Source organism: Bolinopsis microptera, chromosome 12, assembly GCF_026151205.1.
Source record: "Bolinopsis microptera isolate Bmic1 chromosome 12, MBARI_Bmic_1.0, whole genome shotgun sequence".
In the NCBI taxonomy this organism is placed as follows: domain Eukaryota; kingdom Metazoa; phylum Ctenophora; class Tentaculata; order Lobata; family Bolinopsidae; genus Bolinopsis; species Bolinopsis microptera.
The window spans coordinates 13620679-13638410 of NC_087083.1; the positions used below are offsets into that span (position 1 = coordinate 13620679).

A 17732-nucleotide genomic window follows, 5' to 3' on the forward strand; every position below is an offset into this window, starting at 1 on the left:
CTAGAGACCAGAGCTGCAATTAATGTGAGGTGCATTACACGTGACATTACACGTGACATTACACGTGACATAATACTAGACCAGAGCTGAATCTGAACTATACAAACAATTACTTTTACAACATGACATTAATAATTCCATCAGTCACAAATTGACTATACAATCAAATTTTTGGTAGAAAACATAAAACGTATGAAGACAATTTCATTGATTTAAATTTTCATTGATTCAATTTTGTTAATTACTAATGATTACAACAACCGTATGAACTATTAAATTTCTAATCCGTCTCAAGATACGGTGTCTCACTTAAATAACATCAAATCTTCGTGATACTGCTTTAACTAAACCAACGTGTCCTTTTTAAAAACCATCATCAAATTGCAAAAAATAAATTAAGCACATCAAATACTCAAAAAATAATAAAAACGCACACCACTGAAAGCATCTCCACTTATCTTATCACCTCTTATCTCCCCTTATCAGGCAACAGGAAGTCCTCCCCCCATGATGAGCTGGTGGAAGGACGGTGATAAAGTGCACGAGGGTGCTGTCTACGCTGTGTCTGGAGCTGCTCCTGGAGATGATGGTGGGTGGATCTGATTTATTATCATGTTGTTTTTATAAGATGCATTATCATGTTGTTTTTATAAGATGCAGAACTTTATTGTCATGTTGTTTTTATAAGATGCAGAACTTTATTATCATGTTGTTTTTATAAGATGCAGAACTTTATTGTTTGCGGAGATGATGGTGAGTGGATCTGATTTATTATCATGTTGTTTTTATAAGATACAGAACTTTATTGTTTGCGGAGATGATGGTGAGTGGATCTGATTTATTATCATGTTGTTTTTATAAGATACAGAACTTTATTGTTTGCGGAGATGATGGTGAGTGGATCTGATTTATTATCATGTTGTTTTTATAAGATGCAGAACTTTATTGTTTGCGGAGATGATGGTGAGTGGATCTGATTTATTATCATGTTGTTTTTATAAGATGCAGAACTTTATTGTTTGCGGAGATGATGGTGAGTGGATCTGATTTATTATCATGTTGTTTTTATAAGATGCAGAACTTTATTGTTTGCGGAGATGATGGTGAGTGGATCTGATTTATTATCATGTTGTTTTTATAAGATGCAGAACTTTATTGTTTGCGGAGATGATGGTGAGTGGATCTGATTTATTATCATGTTGTTTTTATAAGATGCAGAACTTTATTGTTTTTGGATTTGTACTTCTTTTAGGCACTGCTTATTAAGAGGTCAATGTAAGTGAGAAAGTTTCAATTTTTCTACAATTTAGTTTAGTTTAAGTAGCTGCAAGTTGATGTTAATATTGCAAAGTGGATTTAAAGCGTAATTAAGGTGCTATAATTAAATGGGGAGTTGATAAAAATACTTTTCAGGAGTATACACATGTCAAGCAATGAATTGTATTTACGGAGGTGACAAGGAAATGATCCAGGAGAGCGAATCTATTCAGGTTATTTACATTAATTATTTATTAAGATCTCAGAATCAGTACACATCAGGTGTAGCAATGGTCAATTTCTTAGACTGATCACCAAAGAATAAGAACAAGGATTCAGTTTTACCTCTATACTTCCACTTCTAATCCAAATTCCGAGCTTGCAGGTGAACGTTGAGGAGATCGAGAGTACTGGAGAAGCATTAGGAACACCCTGCCAAGTATTCGGAGATCCCCATATCGTTACCTACGATAACAAGCTATACGACTACATGGGAGACTGCAACTACGTGCTGTCCATGGATTGCGATTGGGGAGAGTGGGTCGTATATGGTCAGTGAAACATTTAAAACATGACCTTCAAATGTTATTTGTAACACATGATACAACATAACCTTTAGGTGTTTTCTTACGATCATTAGTTTAGTACAAAAATCATTTTGGAACGTTACTGGGTACAACTCCAAGTAAGGGCGATAGCTGGTCTATTATGGTACCCTTATGATTATCATTAACAATAACATAAGAGCATAAATGGATATTCCTCCACAGGCAACTTCAAACAGTGTGGACCTAAAGACCTGGGGTATCCTGCTTCGTGTTTAATTGATGTCACCGTGTTCTGGAACAGTATCGGTCTTAACCTCCAAAGAGGATGGATTGTCGTCTACAGAGGAGAAAAGGTGACATGTTTTGTACATGCAAATAATTCAAACGCGCTAAATCACTAAGACAATTGGATAATAGTAATACACAAGGTGCACAAACTATGATGAGATGATTAAAATGTTTGATTGTTTTATAATAAGCAATTTTTGTCGTGATAAAATTGTGATATTATGCTTGTTTCCTAAATTATCCTCCCAGGTTCCTTTAAAATACAAAGGAGAAGTGGAGGTAGAGGGTATTAAGATCCAGTATGATGGTCTTTACATCACAGTCATTCTTCCTAACGGCATCATGGTCACATGGGACGGTATCATATCTACTCAGGTTCGTTTATTGCTTGTTGATCCTGATCGTATTGATTGAATCGAAAATACATACGAAGATTTTGATTTGCAAATTTTACGGCCAGGTTAGCGCAGTTGGTTAAAACGCCAGCTTTGCAATCGTGAGGTTGCGGGTTCAAATCCCACTGTCTGCCTGGTCGTGGGGTGAGCGTCGTTGACGTTCAGCTAAGGATCCTGAGTGGTCTATGCTAATGCAGCCCCCCGGTCTACTCAGCCGAATACTCGAGAAATCGGGTGTGAGGGTTAAATGAGGAGCTGCACATTGCATCAAAGTCTCGGGCGAAGAAAGTATGGTACACACTACCTTAACCGTCACTGGCCAAATAAATCCTTCGGCTTCCTGTAATTGGCTGGTTGCACTTGTGTAACAATGTGGCTGTTGGAATACACCGAAGTAAAATAAGTGTCTTAATAAAAAAAAGGTCTGAAATTCAGAATTTGAATATAACAAATGTAAAGGAATAAAAATCAAAGCCACTGAGTTTGTAAGCTAAAATTAAAACTACCAGGTTATATTGAAGAAGGACTCAGCTCGCAACACATGTGGTCTCTGTGGTAACAACAACAAGGATCCTAATGACGAGTTCTTTGCCAGATTCCAAAACGACAGTCCAGTCAGCAGTTTGAACGCTTTTGGAAACAGGTTTTTCAGACACTTCTAGTTGTTTAATTTTTGTGGTGATAAGATCATGGTCATGGTTCAAAATCATTATTTGTTCAAAAGAAGCTCATAAGAATATTCCGGGTGAATATTTCTCATATAGTCATAGTCCTCGAAATATTTAGAACGATGATTAATCACAACGTTTTCCAGTTGGGAGATTGATAGAATGGACGTATGTGATGAGTTGGGACAGGAGGTTCTAGCACAAGAATTTTGTGATATGTACCCAGAGAGAGCCGCTGAAGGAGAAGTCAGGTAAATTAGCTTGTGATACACATCTTCCAAATTCCTCTTGTTTTCTAATTATACCAAACTTAATATTTCCTTGTGTTGAAGTTTCATTTTAAGACTTTCAGTCTCTAAAAAAAAATCTCCTCCAGATGTCCGGAAGTTTTCAACAATGCAGTGTTTGACGAGTGCCGACCCTTCCTCTCAACTGACGGCTACGAGGAGAAGTGCCGTTACGATTTCTGTGCTCTGGACGAGATGAGAGAGATTCTTCTGGCTGATTGTGGAGTTGCTGCTGCTTACGTCCAACAGTGCAAGGTTAATACTTTTACTACTACTACTATGTCGGAGCTAAGTCCGATCTACGCCAGAAAACCCCCTCCATATATCCCTGTCCCGCATCAGGGTTCGCAGTTCCTCTTTAGAGTTTGTCCCAACTTCCTTCAGTAACATAGACAAGTAGCTTTGTCTTGGACGGCCTTACTGTGCTCTACCATGCGTAGGTTCCCATAAGACTAAATCACTGGCAAGTAGCTCAGGATGTCGGATGCAGTGTCCCGCCATTTTTAATCTCCTGCTCCGTAACTTGTTTGACAGCCTTGGTAGGCTACCATACAAAGTTATATTGCTGACCTTGTCCTTCCATGAGATACCCAGCACCATACGCAACATCTTTGTGTATGTCCCGTCCAACCTTTTCTCTTGAGCCTCTTCAGGTTTCTGATCCGTAGAGCAGTACTGATAGCAGTATACTGAATACTTTTATTGTGCTTAATTCTCAAATCAATCTCTTATTTTAATTCATATAATGTCGACATTCGAATTAATATTGTTACCATCCCAACATTTTTTGATAATTCTAAACCCCCCTCCTCACCCAGGCCGTATCAGGAGTTTATATAAGCGCAGCTAAATGGAGGGCAGCAGTAAACTGCCCTACCGTAGCAGAACATCAGAACGCTACTGTCGCAGAGGGATGTCCCCAAGAAGAGCTTCCTTGGACTTTGGTTTAAGCAGCTCCTTATATGGGCATCACGTGGTTTAAGCAGCTGCGGTACGAGCAAGTTCATGATTCATAACGTCAGTGATGGCAAAATGGCAATACACAGTGGATATGGAGCTTCGTTTTGTATTATTATTTGCTAATAGTGGTTAATTAGGTGTATTTGTCCCGTTTTAAGGACCCTTAATTCGGTTCTGTGATAATTGTCAAATTTGGGATTTCTAGGAATATGGCGTGAAATTTCAATGGGTAGAATTAATAGAAACTGAGTAGTGAGTAAATGGGTGAAGCTTATACAATTGTTTTCTGTTTATTTATGCATTTCTGTATATTTCGCACATAACGACATGATTTTTTATGAATTTTAACGAATATTTCTCTTGTAGTCCTCAAAATTTGTAGGATGATGATTAACCAGTACTCTTCGGTCCCGGTCACTTGACTTAGTGCACAATGTAGCACAATGTAGCACAATGTAGCATAAGGAGTGATTTAGAACGCTCTTGGCCAATAAGCCTCAGTAGTAACAATGTATTTAGTTCCTCTGAATCTAACTCCTCTATAATGCAAGGGGGTGTAAGGCAATTGACACAAGTCCTGTGCATGTTTATCAATTAAATGGGCAATCCTCTATATATTAGCAAATCAGTTTAATCGATGTAATCAAAAACGGAGACGCGCGCGCACGTATAAATAAATACGTGCGCGCGAAAATAATTTGGCTTTTCATGATAATTTGACGACGTTACCATGGTTACAAGTAGACCCTTTTAAAATTAAGGGGTATTTCTGTTTGGCATTTTTGAGTTTAATTGTTTTAAATATTCATGGCAACGAAAACTCGTCAGTTTCATAACAAACAACTATCGTTATTATATTATACGCAAAACAAATTTTACAATTATCAAATTATATACACTTCAAAGTAAAAATCGGGGGTGGGCCCTAAATAGCACTCGATTCAATAACGAAACTTTCACCATCACACGACCCAGCCAAGTAATAGTTTGAAAAATACCAATAAGGAGTTACTTGCCAGCGGGTGCTTTTGGAAGAGCCATACTATGACGATTAAGGCCAGGTCTAGGCATTCTATCACTATACAGTACATCAACTGTGGACTGCTGGGTAACTTGGTCCTCGATGGACACTTTTAGTCGTCTGAACCTCGACGACATAACTTTGCCAGCAGCGGGAGGGGTCGGCAATGCTCTCATCTCTGGACGAGAAGAGTCCCCAGATGTAGGTCTGTAAATGGCATTTAGAGGGCTGCGTGGGTTACTTAGTAACTCTGTCGGACTGCGTGGATTACTTAGTAACTCTGTGGGGCTGCGTGGATTACTTAGTAACTCTGGGTCCAGACTAACGCTGCCTTTCGTTCTTTCAACTGATTTTCTTCGTCTTGGTAGTTCTGAACTGCTTGACACAGAGTTCATTTTTCGATAGTCTCTCCTTACCTTTGGAGCGATCAATGCTACGTCGATCAAGAGAACCGCTACGCCGATCCTGTGAACCACTACGACGATCCTGTGAACCACTACGCTGTTCCCGTGATCCACTCCCAACGCGCTGCTCACGTGCAGATTTTTTGGGCACATGATTGTCACGTGCAACTCTTTTATCCGCACGTTCCTCAACATCAACACTCTCATCGTAAAATGTAGGAGTCCTTGATTTGCCGGATTTTGGTACCGGAGATGGGTTTGTTGGTGATTTGCGCGCTGCGCTGGTGGGACGAGAGAGTTTCCGGGAAGAGCTGGGACGACTTGTTTCACGCAGTGCTGCTTCGTAGTTTGCCTGGAATGAGAAGATAACTTGTTGAGACAATTAGCAAACATGTTACCTGTTAGCCCATATATTTCAAACCGTGCAACTAACTTCATGATTAACCAAACCTTGGTTCCTGTAAACAACATGTTCACTATTAAGCTTATAAACCGTGTTTCAAATCTATTAATTATGCTGAATTATTGACGTAAAGACATTGTTTGCGTTGCTAAATTTGTATTATATAGGTACCATCATTGTGAGTAAAAGATTCGTATTACTTGAATAGTTTTGCTACATTTTGCGTGTAGCTGACGAGAAGACTATTTACAGAATGTTAACCTGGCAACCTGGCAACCTGGCAACCTGGTAACCTGGTAACCTGACGAGAAGACTATTTACAGAATGTTGCTACAGGAATTGCACAAATAATACCTACATGTAACACACTATTGTAAAACAGAGCGTGCTCATGCATGATATTGACATTATTATAATTTATATATGTAGTCATGTTACACTAACATTATTCTGTAGAAACAGCATGTAAAGAGATGACGAGTATCACGTGATCAAAGCCCACACACACAAGCTAATCCACTTGACAATAAGCCACCAGGGGTCACGCAATTCTCCGTAACTACAAGTTGGCATGCAATGTAGTAAAGTTACAGGTTGGCATGCAATGTAATCTAGTTTTTATGAAGTATGGAGCTTGCGATGTGCATAATGTGTCAAAAATAAAAAGGGTCCAGCTTTTAATGGAGAGGAATTTAAGGGAATTAGTATTTCTATTAATTGTGTTCTTTGGGTTTGAGGTGGAATGTTTCCGGGCTAAATAGATGCGGATAAAAGAAATTCAGAGACTGATCATAATTTAGAAATAGAAATTCAGCAACAAAAAATGGTACGAGAAACAGGAGTATGGTATTTAAAGAATATTTGAATAGATATTAGACTGAAGAATGATTGAGATAACAATTGACTAACCCTTTTCTCAGATTTAGTATTCTCTTCGTTAACACTGTCAATAGTAAGCTCTCTAGATAACCAGTCTCTGCTGGTTTTCCACTCTTGTAACATTTCATCAGGATCTTCACTCCACGCTCCCACCGGTGTCGGAGGTGCACTCTGGGATATGCCAATCAGTGTGGACCAACGACCAATATGATTTGTAAATAGGGGTAAATACTAAATATCCTTCAATTTTTCAAAACATCGTGGTTTATATAATACAAATCTTAAACCTTGGATTGTGAATTACACCAAATTAACAATCGAATCAAATATGCTTCAAGATTCAACCAGCAACCTTATTAAAACGGAAGAAAAAATGCTCTTATCTTGCAAGTTTCTACCCGATGAACTGAAATCACTAAAACTACACAGAAGATTTGAAATGGATGCTTTAGATGGAGGAGTAACATCACAACGATCATACTTACTTTTTCCAGAATGTCAGAGTAGATATTCTACAATGTAATAAACTATGTAAATGACACTGGTGGCATGTTTCAAAAAATTAAGCTTTTAATAATTCAGAGGTCCAAGATTTTCAAATCGAATAAGAAAAACCAGTAAACCGACCTCTTTAACGTTTTTAGTGAGTTTAGTTCGGAGTTTACTTGGAGGACCACATATCACAGCTCCTTGTGTCAGTCCTGAACTGTGATCCGGGGGTATACCTGGGGTTAATGAGTGTGATCCGGGGGTATACCTGGGGTTAATGAGTGTGATCCGGGGTATACCTGGGGTTAATGAGTGTGATCCGGGGGTATACCTGGGGTTAAAGAGTGTGATCCAGGGGTATACCTGGGGTTAATGGGTGTGATCCGGGGGTATACCTGGGGTTAATGAGTGTGATCCGGGGGTATACCTGGGGTTAAAGAGTGTGATCCAGGGGTATACCTGGGGTTAATGAGTGTGATCCGGGGGTATACCTGGGGTTAATGGGTGTGATCCGGGGGTATACCTGGGGTTAATGAGTATGACCCGGGGGTATACCTGGGGTTAATGAGTGTGATCCGGGGGTATACCTGGGGTTAATGAGTGTGATCCGGGGGTATACCTGGGGTTAATGGGTGTGATCCGGGGGTATACCTGGGGTTAATAAGTGTGATCCGGGGGTATACATGGGGTTAATGTGTGTGATCCGGGGGTATACTTGGGGTTAATGTGTGTGATCCGGGGGTATACCTGGGGTTAATGAGTGTGATCCGGGGGTATACATGGGGTTAATGTGTGTGATCCGGGGGTATACCTGGGGTTAATGAGTGTGATCCGGGGTATACCTGGGGTTAATAAGTGTGATCCGGGGGTATACCTGGGGTTAATGTGTGTGATCCGGGGGTATACCTGGGGTTAATGAGTGTGATCCGGGGGTATACCTGGGGTTAATGTGTGTGATCCGGGGGTATACATGGGGTTAATGTGTGTGATCCGGGGGTATACCTGGGGTTAATGAGTGTGATCCGGGGTATACCTGGGGTTAATGAGTGTGATCCGGGGGTATACCTGGGGTTAATGTGTGTGATCCGGGGGTATACATGGGGTTAATGTGTGTGATCCGGGGGTATACATGGGGTTAATGAGTGTGATCCGGGCCGGGGGTATACCTGGGGTTAATGAGTGTGATGCGGGGTATACCTGGGGTTAATGAGTGTGATCCGGGGGTATACCTGGGGTTAATGACTGTGATCCAGGGGTATACCTGGGGTTAATGAGTGTGATCCAGGGGTAAACCTGGGGTTAATGAGTGTGATGCGGGGTATACCTTGGGTTAATGAGTGTGATCCGGGGGTATACCTGGGGTTAATGAGTGTGATCCGGGGGTATACCTGGGGTTAATGAGTGTGATCCGGGGGTATACCTGGGGTCAATTAGTGTGATCCGGGGATATACCTGGGGTTAATGTGTGTGATCCGGGGGTATACCTGGGGTTAATGTGTGTGATCCGGGGGAATACATGGGGTTAATGTGTGTGATCCGGGGGTATACCTGGGGTTAATGACTGTGATCCAGGGGTATACCTGGGGTTAATGAGTGTGATCCGGGGGTATACCTGGGGTCAATGAGTGTGATCCGGGGGTATACCTGGGGTTAATGTGTGTGATCCGGGGGAATACCTGGGGTTAATGAGTGTGATCCGGGGGTATACCTGGGGTTAATGTGTGTGATCCGTGGGTATACATGGGGTTAATGTGTGTAATCCGGGGGTATACCTGGGGTTAATGAGTGTGGTCCGGGGGTATACCTGGGGTTAATGAGTGTGATCCGGGGGTATACATGGGGTTAATGTGTGTGATCCGGGGGTATACCTGGGGTTAATGTGTGTGATCATGTAGTGTAAAGTGTATAGTGTAGTGTATTGTGTGTTGTGCAGTGTAATGTACAGTTCTTTCGTGTGATAAATACGGTATGCAAATTAATAATTAACACGCAAAAATAATACAATTCGAAATTTCATTAAAATCAAAAAGTGAGATCCAAGATTTCTCAAAACATGGTAACCAGACACCAGAACATGATAATTGAAAAGGTGACAATAATAATACTCGATACTATTCGTGGTGGGTACGTCCAGTCACATACTTCAAATAACTGAAATATTTAGGTTGCATACCTGGAGAGGGAGTAGGAGAGGGAATGGATGAAGAGGTATCTTCTCTTTCTGAAAACAAACACAAGTTACATTAAAAGTAACTGGGTAATATTGACTAGTGAAAAGTAAAGACCACTGCCCCCTACGAAGAAGAAGACTAGTGAACCTGTGAAATCTAAACTTCCACAATAAATCAGAAACATTGAAGCAAGACTGGTGGAAGCAGCTTTAATATTGGCCTATAAATTTACCTAATTTAGCAGATTTACCTAATTTAGCAGATTTAGGACGTCTCTGAGCCTCTGACATGGTGTCTTTTAAAGAAGTATTAACCACCTGAGGAGGAATGTGATAAACTGTGAATTAATAAGAGATAAAAATTGAGGTATTTCAAGAACCTGGTAACCTGGTAACCTGCAACGTACCAGGAGCACGTGACACTAACCAACCAATCAGTACAGAGAAGCCACGCTTAACTTAGAAACAATTAAAAACAGTGAATCAATTACTTATAACACAAATTTAACTCAGATCTAATCATATTATAACATTACAACACACCGATATCTCAGACTGTAAATTCCCCGTATTTCCCAGGAGCGGATGTGAAGAAGTAGTAAGTGATCCGCCGGATAACTGCCCCTTCAGTAGCTGGTCATCTAGATATCTCAGCTCGGGTAACAACACACATATCTTCTTCCTCAGCTCAACAGGACTCATGAGCGAGGTAACTGGGTTACCCTCTATGTTCAGGGTTGATAGGTTGGGACACATGCAGAGGAATTCTATCTGAAAGAGATAAGAGATTAGATACACGAGATATCATGTTAAGTTGTACAACGTTCTGAGGCTACACGACCATTCCCGCTCATCCAGATCGAGTAAATGCTGATTATTTTATTTTCAACCATTGTGTACATGTTGAACCATCTTGTTATAACAGTTCAGTTATCTTATAAAGGAACACCTGCACACTTTGACGTAGATTGTGAAGATTCTTGTAAAAGTTCTAATTCAGCAACATGTCAAATATTAAAGTCCAGCTCTCATGTAAACAATACACCTATCAACTATCTGTATCACATAGGTGTGTGAAATCTAGCAACCTAACAAGATCTGTCAATATGAAAAGTTCTAGAAAACTAGAAGACTGTTCTTCATCACAACCGGTCCACTATTTCCAACTATTCCCCACTATTTCTCAGTTGTCTTGGTAACAGCGCTCTCTCATACTCTAGTTCAACATGTTACTTTACACCACAGTGTTTCTAGTACTACTCTCCCTAACAGAAGCAGGTCCTATCACAGAACAGGAACCAGCTCCACTTGATGCACTACACAGTCTAGATGGAGTTTTATCCGCTCTACCTCACAAACTACAGGGTAAAGCGGTAGTACATCATGAAGGTATGGATGCGCTGCATGCACTAGATGAACAGATTGCACGTGATGCGTTGCATTTACAGGGAGCAGGTGGGATGTTCTTGCAATCAGGCCCTAAAGATACAGCTGGACTTGGGGTGGAGATGCCTGGTGTTATGATGTCCGCTACAGGGGATATGTAACGTGGACACAAGAACTGGATAAGTTTATAAGTTTTTTGGATCTTATTGCAGTAAACTTATTGTTTTATTGTGGAAAAAGTTTTTAAAACTCATATTACTTCGATAAACTTAATTTATTGCTGTACTCTATAAAATATGAAAAGTATTAAATACAAAATATATACATACAGACCTGGTCTAAGGAGTCAACGTTGTTGCTTTCAATATCAACAAGCTCCAAAGTATCGACCATACTGAGAGGGCTCACGTCACTGATCTCATTGTAGGATAGATACAGCTCCTAAAATACAAGACAATTATTAATTAACACGCAATTATTAATTAACACTATTCTAGGCTTGTAATGATTCCTTGAATAAGTTAATTTTTAATAAAACTATTAAACAAAAGTTTAAAATTTATTAGTACATTATTGCATGAGTACTTGCAGTGCTAACTTATAAGCTTCATGAAAATCTGAAAAAAAAACCCTGAAGAAAATCTGAAGAAAATCTGAAAAAAAGTAGAAACTAGCTTACTGACCCTGAGTGTTCCAATAGAACCTATACCATCCAAGTCCTGGAGACCACATCTACTCATCCACAATACTTGTAGGGAACGTAGTGTCGTCCCTAGATCTCTTACTGAGGAAATCCTACTTCCTGACAACCTGTAATTAAATGTTGGTAATTATTAATTAAATGTTAATTAAATGTTTGGTTGTTAATCTGTATTCTGTAGGCATCACACTGAATATTGTGGCAATAAAATGTTACTCTTTTGACCAATAGAACTTACCTAAGTTCCCTAATGTTGGGCAGGTAGTTGCCAAGGGACCCAAGACTGCTTTCAGAGGTATCCACAATAAGATCCAGAGATATCACGTGACTCAAATCCGAGTATCCTGACAGCTGCCTCTGAAAATGTTGCTGAATGTCAAAAACAAGACAAAAACAATCTATATCAGTAGCAACACCAACAAATATTGAGTGCATAAAATTAATAATAATTTATTTAATAGATTGCTTTAAAACATGGTATCTTTGTCTGTGTAAGTGATAAACATTAAACATGCTCCATTTGAAATCTGAATGTGTAGTGTACAACATAAATAATAATAATAAATTGAAGTTTAATGAAACCACTATTAAGATAAACTTATACTCAGCAGTGTTTACTCTAAACATCCCAGAAATGTACTTGAATAATAGGTAAAGATCCACTGGTAACGTATGCTTGAAAATATGAGCACAAGACATAGTTATAAAGAACACATCATTCACCATATGAAAAAGAGGAATATCGCCACACAAATAGTTATAAAGAACACATCATTCACCATATGAAAAAGAGGAATATCGCCACACAAATAGTTATAAAGAACACATCATTCACCATATGAAAAAGAGGAATATCGCCACACAAATAACAAGACATAGTTAAGAACACATCATTCACCATATGAAAAAGAGGAATATCGCCACACAAATAAAACATAGTTAAGAACACATCATTCACCATATGAAAAAGAGGAATTTCGCCACACAAATAACCGTCCAGCTCGTCCTGAAGGTCCTGGCCCGATGGTATGACTGGAATGTATTCACCCGTGACACCCTGCAAATGTATAGTTGTGTGAGGGTAGGGTGTCACCAGGTGCGGTCTAGTCGCAGTCATACCACCATCCGCATCCTAGACAGATTGTTGAGATATTGTTTTATAACTAAAACTTAATTCACAGGTTTATTCTCGTTCAAAGAATAAACCTGTAATATCGTGTAGCTGACATTTCTCATCGTATTGCAGTTAAATGCATCGTGCTATTATAAAGCAACACCAAACACCACAGATAAATTATTGAAGAATGTGCTTCACAATTTAACATAAATCACAGTTTCTAATTAAATCATGCTCAGTGCTTACAGTATAAATATTTAATTATAAACCAGTTTTTTAGGTGAGAGTACATCCTCGAACAACACCTCCTCTTCTTCAAAGGCATCAGAGAAAGTGGGGGATGGATTGACGGCAGGTGTTGAGACTATGCGGAAGGAGGGTGTTCCAGGTCTAACAGGGTCACTGTGCATCACACTCCTGGAGGTGATTAATCAGTTAATTAATTAGTTAATTAATTAGTTAATTAATTTGTTAATTAATTAGTAATTAATTATGTTACTGTAGATATCATTTATGATTTAAAATTTTATTTTATTTTTTATTTCGTTGTGAATTCATTAACCTCACCTAATGCCATTGCTATGAGATGAACATTGTGGCATATGCTGCAGTGACGCCATCTCAAACCATTCCCTATGTCGAAGACCTGATAAGTATAACTTGGTTAAACTGACCACAATTTGTAAGTAAACAAATCAATTAAAAAAGAACCACATCATGGGTGCTTTAATCTCCTGATACATACGCGGCCAAGAGGGCTAGATGAAAATAATACCTAAGATCTATCAAACATACAGAATTTCAATTAATTGGGCTTTCTGTATGATTCCCAATTCCCATAATCAATTCAAAAAGAACCGAAAGCATTGATTTTATAACCAAATTTTGAAATGGACTAATATTGCATATCTCCTGATACATACGAGGCCAAGAGGGATAGATGAAAACAATAACTACGATTCATCAAACTTTTCAATGTTTAAGAATCACAGACATAGGTAAAATGATATCATATAGCATACTTTACAGAACCGTACAATAACAGGACTTTTTTCATTGAATCCTCAATAACAGATTTCATTATCATTCGGCTGATTTGACCTCAGGAGATTTCATCCATATAGTTAAGAATGATCTCTTGTCTTCGATAATAATAAGATCAAAGGTAGCACAATCATAATCTGGACAAAAGTAACAATAATTAGTTAATGTTGTTTCAGGTGAAGGTTACCCTTAATAAATTCCAGATCATTTGGCAAAGTTTCTCCTCATTCAACGAAAACAGAGGGATAAATTAATTGCAAATGAGAAGGGACCCTACACTGCCGAAAGATCTGGTTTCTTGTAAGGGTACCCTTCAGAATAGATGTACTGCACTGTAGACCTAAAGACTTTTACTTCAGTGAAACCCTAAAAGCGCCATACAGACAAAAACACTACATAGTCATAGTGATAGTAACCATAACTTATTAAGAAAAATGCATGGTAGCGCTCGATTTTTCTTACGAATTTTAATGTCATAGTGCGCGGCACCAAGAAAATATTTCAATTTCAATGAAACAAGAAATTTCAATGAAACAAGAAATTTAATTTTAGCACATTTTACAGAATAAAAAGATGTAAAACAATTCATAAAATATAATGCCCATTTGGTGTATGACTTTTTGTCCTTGACTGCTAGTTTGGGTTTGGAAGGACAGGTAACTAACGGGGCAAGGAATGCGCGTGCCTGAGAGCTTTTGCACACACCGAAACGCTAGTTCAGTTAATTGCTTTCAAAACTTATTCATTGTTTTTATTGTGTTTAACTGCAACACTGCTTCTTTCTAAAGATAACGTTGCATTCGTTTTTTATTTCTTCGTTTATAATGGTTGATCTAACAGCTTTTCCCATTTTTACATTCACTTGTTAAAATATCATGGATCTTGTCAATTAAACAAATAATCAATTAAACAAATAATCAAAGTTTTAGCACATTTTACAGCATAAAATTTAAACAAATGAAAACATATAATGCTCTTAGTGGTAAATGGCCGTTTGTTCTGAGCTGTATGGTTTTTTGACTATCAACTAGCGGGGCAAGGAATGTACTGGCTGGTAGCTTTTGTGCACACCAGAACGCTAGTCTGGTTGATTAGTGACCAAATTAGAGGCGTTGATAGGAAGGCATTATAATTTGTGGGTGTAAGAGGGAATATTTGGCATGCATTATTCTAGCAGCTATTTTGTAACAAATGGTCTTTACGATTATTAAGGACGGTAAGTATTTTGGGTGTTCAATACTAAATCATGGCTAAATGTCTAAGTGTGGGCCGGGGTTTAAATTTAGGGGAGAAAAAGAAATGAATATTGGGTTATATATATATAATAATATTAAATTGGGTTATAATATTAAGAAGCCAGCTTTTTAATACAAATGTGAGGGAAACATTAGTCAAATATTCATATATCAAATAATTTAAGGCTGATGAGTTAGAAAACCTGCTAACGTACCAGTAACCTCTCTTGGATATTTTCTAGTTAGGTGCATTTGCCTTATTTAGCCAGGATTAAAAATTTGCAGTTATTAACTTGATTTCCTATTAGTTTCACCCCCGTCCTAAATAGGCAAGATGCACAATCTCCAATGTCAATTAGGTATCATTTACATGTCTGAGCATATAAGGGGTAAATTTTAATTATTTAACCTTTTGGTGCTGTAAAAAAAAAATTTATTTATTGTTATTATCATTATTTTATGTTAAATTTGAGTGTCAAATTGCGAATTATGATTATTTATGTTGAGTAACTGTATCTGACTCTTCTTGCACAAATAGTTAACATTTAAAGGCCAAACACCATTACGGAGCAACATAGACAGTGGTGTAACGTTTCCTTTTTGACCCCCTGCTGCCTACTACTTTTTGTACCCCTAATATTTTTTGTGTCGACCAAACGTTATATTAAAGTAAACTGAGAGTCTAACCAGTGTACTCCTGTCTGTCCGACATTTTTTGAAGACATAGGGACATCGTTACTTTGTGCCGCCCCCATGCTGATTGAAATTTGCCGCCCCTATCGGGAGCTTTTTTTGGCACCCCCTACAACTTTTTGCCGCCCCCTGAAGCAAAAATGGTACCCCAAATATTTTGTTACGTCGACCGAACGCTAAATTCGACAGGGCAGCACACCAATAAGGCGCTTTTTCCGTGAAATCAGACCTACAATCCAGGAAAATGCCGCCCCCCTAAGGTGCCGCCCCTCTGCTAGCAGGGGTAGCGGGGGCGGTCGTTACGCCACTGTACATACACACGATAAGTGAGCTTCTGTACTACGCCCTTCCTTGCTGGACTGGTCTAAGGCCTTCTACAGAGATTGTCATCTACAGTAACCCTCAAACAACCAAATAAAATAAACATTATATGTCACACCACACAAGATATAATATTCCAACAAATGAGATATTTGTATAGTTATATTGCATAACTATTATGTCACACCAGGCAAGACATAATAGAAGCATAGTAATAAACAAGATCTTGCAAGATCTTGCAAGACCGAAATATACAAAAATGCTACACCACTGCTTAGAACCAACCAACAAGCCTACAGAGCCCCATTGGAGCTTTGCACAAATTTCAAGCAGACCAAGTATGTGTAAAAGCATTAAAAACTACCTTAATGTCACACAACTTTGCTGCCCCATGGAGATTTTTGAACGCCCACATATCTTTCATGACAACCCAACGTTAAGATTGCCAGGATATGGTAAATTTTCGTAAAAAAGACCTAAAATTCGGGGGAAATGGATAGCATCATAATGATGACTCTAGAACGATTTTGGAAAAATTTACTAAAATGGATTGCTTCACTTTACCAAAAAGTTCGTGAGGATGTAGATTGTACAGGTTATTAATAACTCTTATTCTAGATCAATTGAAGTCTATGCGTGAAGTCCAATTTATGTGATATCATTGCTTCAATTCCATAACTATGTTTCATTTTATATGTCTGTCTAAATTACATTTCACTTCTCCCAAAATTATAATTTATAATATGGGGTCGTTCACATATTACGTAATCAATATTTTAGTAATTTTTACCCCCCTCCCCCATTCCGTAATCAACCGTAATTAAGACCCAACCCCCCCCCTCCTGACAGCAATATTACGAAATCATGGCCTGACCCCCCCCCCCCCCCCCCCCCCCCCTTGACTTTTTTCCTAGAAAACACTTTTCTCTACGTTTCATGCTACCCTGATCATGCTATCATGATGAGCCGAAATCATTGTTATGATATCCGGCCAAGCACCTTCTAAACTACTTACTATTATAGCCGGATATTCGATCAATTTCTAAATTTTATCACTATCAGAGTGAAATTGAGTGGAATTTGAATTAAAATATTGTCAAATTGTTATTATTGTAGAGGGTAAAAAAGAAAATTTTGATTACGTAATCAACGGCCGAAACCCCCCCCCCCCCCCCCCCCCGTAATCAACCGTTAGCATTTGGAACCCCCCCCCCCCCTCCCCCCTCGGCTGATTACGTAATATGTGAACGACCCCTATATAACAATCTGTTTTCGCTCTTTTGAGTGGGTCGATCATATAATTGATGTTTTGGGGCAAAGTGAGAGTCTCCACCCAGTTTTTCAAACAAATAGTTGTCTACGTTTCAGCCCATGCCTTTGACATGGACGAGACGTTACAATTACGTTACATAGCTCAATAAATGTAATAGATTTGTAGTGTTGTAAAGTGAGACTCTCACTTTGTCC

The 17732-nt window shown here is 38.8% G+C and overlaps 2 protein-coding genes across 8 annotated transcripts; one reads left to right on the forward strand and one right to left on the reverse strand.

Moving 5' to 3' along the window:
• The first annotated feature begins 492 nt into the window (after positions 1-492).
• LOC134824444 (kielin/chordin-like protein) lies at positions 493-4749 on the forward strand. The gene is made up of 9 exons (XM_063836350.1): positions 493-589; positions 1414-1490; positions 1643-1808; positions 2028-2158; positions 2343-2468; positions 2998-3131; positions 3303-3407; positions 3533-3698; positions 4262-4749. The coding sequence occupies exons 1-9, from the start codon at positions 508-510 to the stop codon at positions 4391-4393; spliced, it is 1119 nt and encodes a 372-aa protein (XP_063692420.1). The 5' UTR covers positions 493-507; the 3' UTR covers positions 4394-4749.
• Positions 4750-5231: 482 nt separating this feature from the next.
• Positions 5232-17708, reverse strand: LOC134824556 (leucine-rich repeat-containing protein 56-like). 7 transcript variants are annotated; one of them, XM_063836465.1, is made up of 14 exons: positions 17679-17708; positions 13540-13618; positions 13242-13389; positions 12814-12912; positions 12094-12212; positions 11839-11965; positions 11489-11596; positions 10313-10540; positions 10021-10087; positions 9773-9820; positions 7738-7835; positions 7596-7622; positions 7141-7281; positions 5232-6180 (listed from the first exon to the last, which is right to left on the reverse strand). In XM_063836465.1, the coding sequence occupies exons 2-14, from the start codon at positions 13590-13592 to the stop codon at positions 5767-5769; spliced, it is 1677 nt and encodes a 558-aa protein (XP_063692535.1). In that variant the 5' UTR covers positions 13593-13618; positions 17679-17708; the 3' UTR covers positions 5232-5766. The 7 variants fall into 7 exon arrangements, with proteins under 7 accessions (XP_063692535.1, XP_063692539.1, XP_063692537.1 ...); XM_063836464.1 differs by having other exon boundaries at positions 5667-6180; positions 10003-10087; XM_063836469.1 differs by lacking the exon at positions 12814-12912.
• Between the last annotated feature and the right edge of the window lie 24 nt (positions 17709-17732).

Excerpts from the sequence above, each read along its gene's own strand:
- LOC134824444 (XM_063836350.1), top strand. The coding sequence starts at position 508 with ATGATGAGCTGGTGGAAGGACGGTGATAAAGTGCACGAGGGTGCTGTC. Across the intron at positions 590-1,413 it reads AGCTGCTCCTGGAGATGATG|GAGTATACACATGTCAAGCA; the intron begins GTGGGTGGATCT and ends AATACTTTTCAG. Across the intron at positions 1,809-2,027 it reads GGGAGAGTGGGTCGTATATG|GCAACTTCAAACAGTGTGGA; the intron begins GTCAGTGAAACA and ends ATTCCTCCACAG.
- LOC134824556 (XM_063836464.1), bottom strand. The coding sequence starts at position 13,592 with ATGGCGTCACTGCAGCATATGCCACAATGTTCATCTCATAGCAATGGC. Across the intron at positions 12,913-13,241 it reads TACTCTCACCTAAAAAACTG|GGTGTCACGGGTGAATACAT; the intron begins GTTTATAATTAA and ends ATACATTTGCAG. Across the intron at positions 7,623-7,737 it reads TCACTAAAAACGTTAAAGAG|AATATCTACTCTGACATTCT; the intron begins GTCGGTTTACTG and ends ATTACATTGTAG.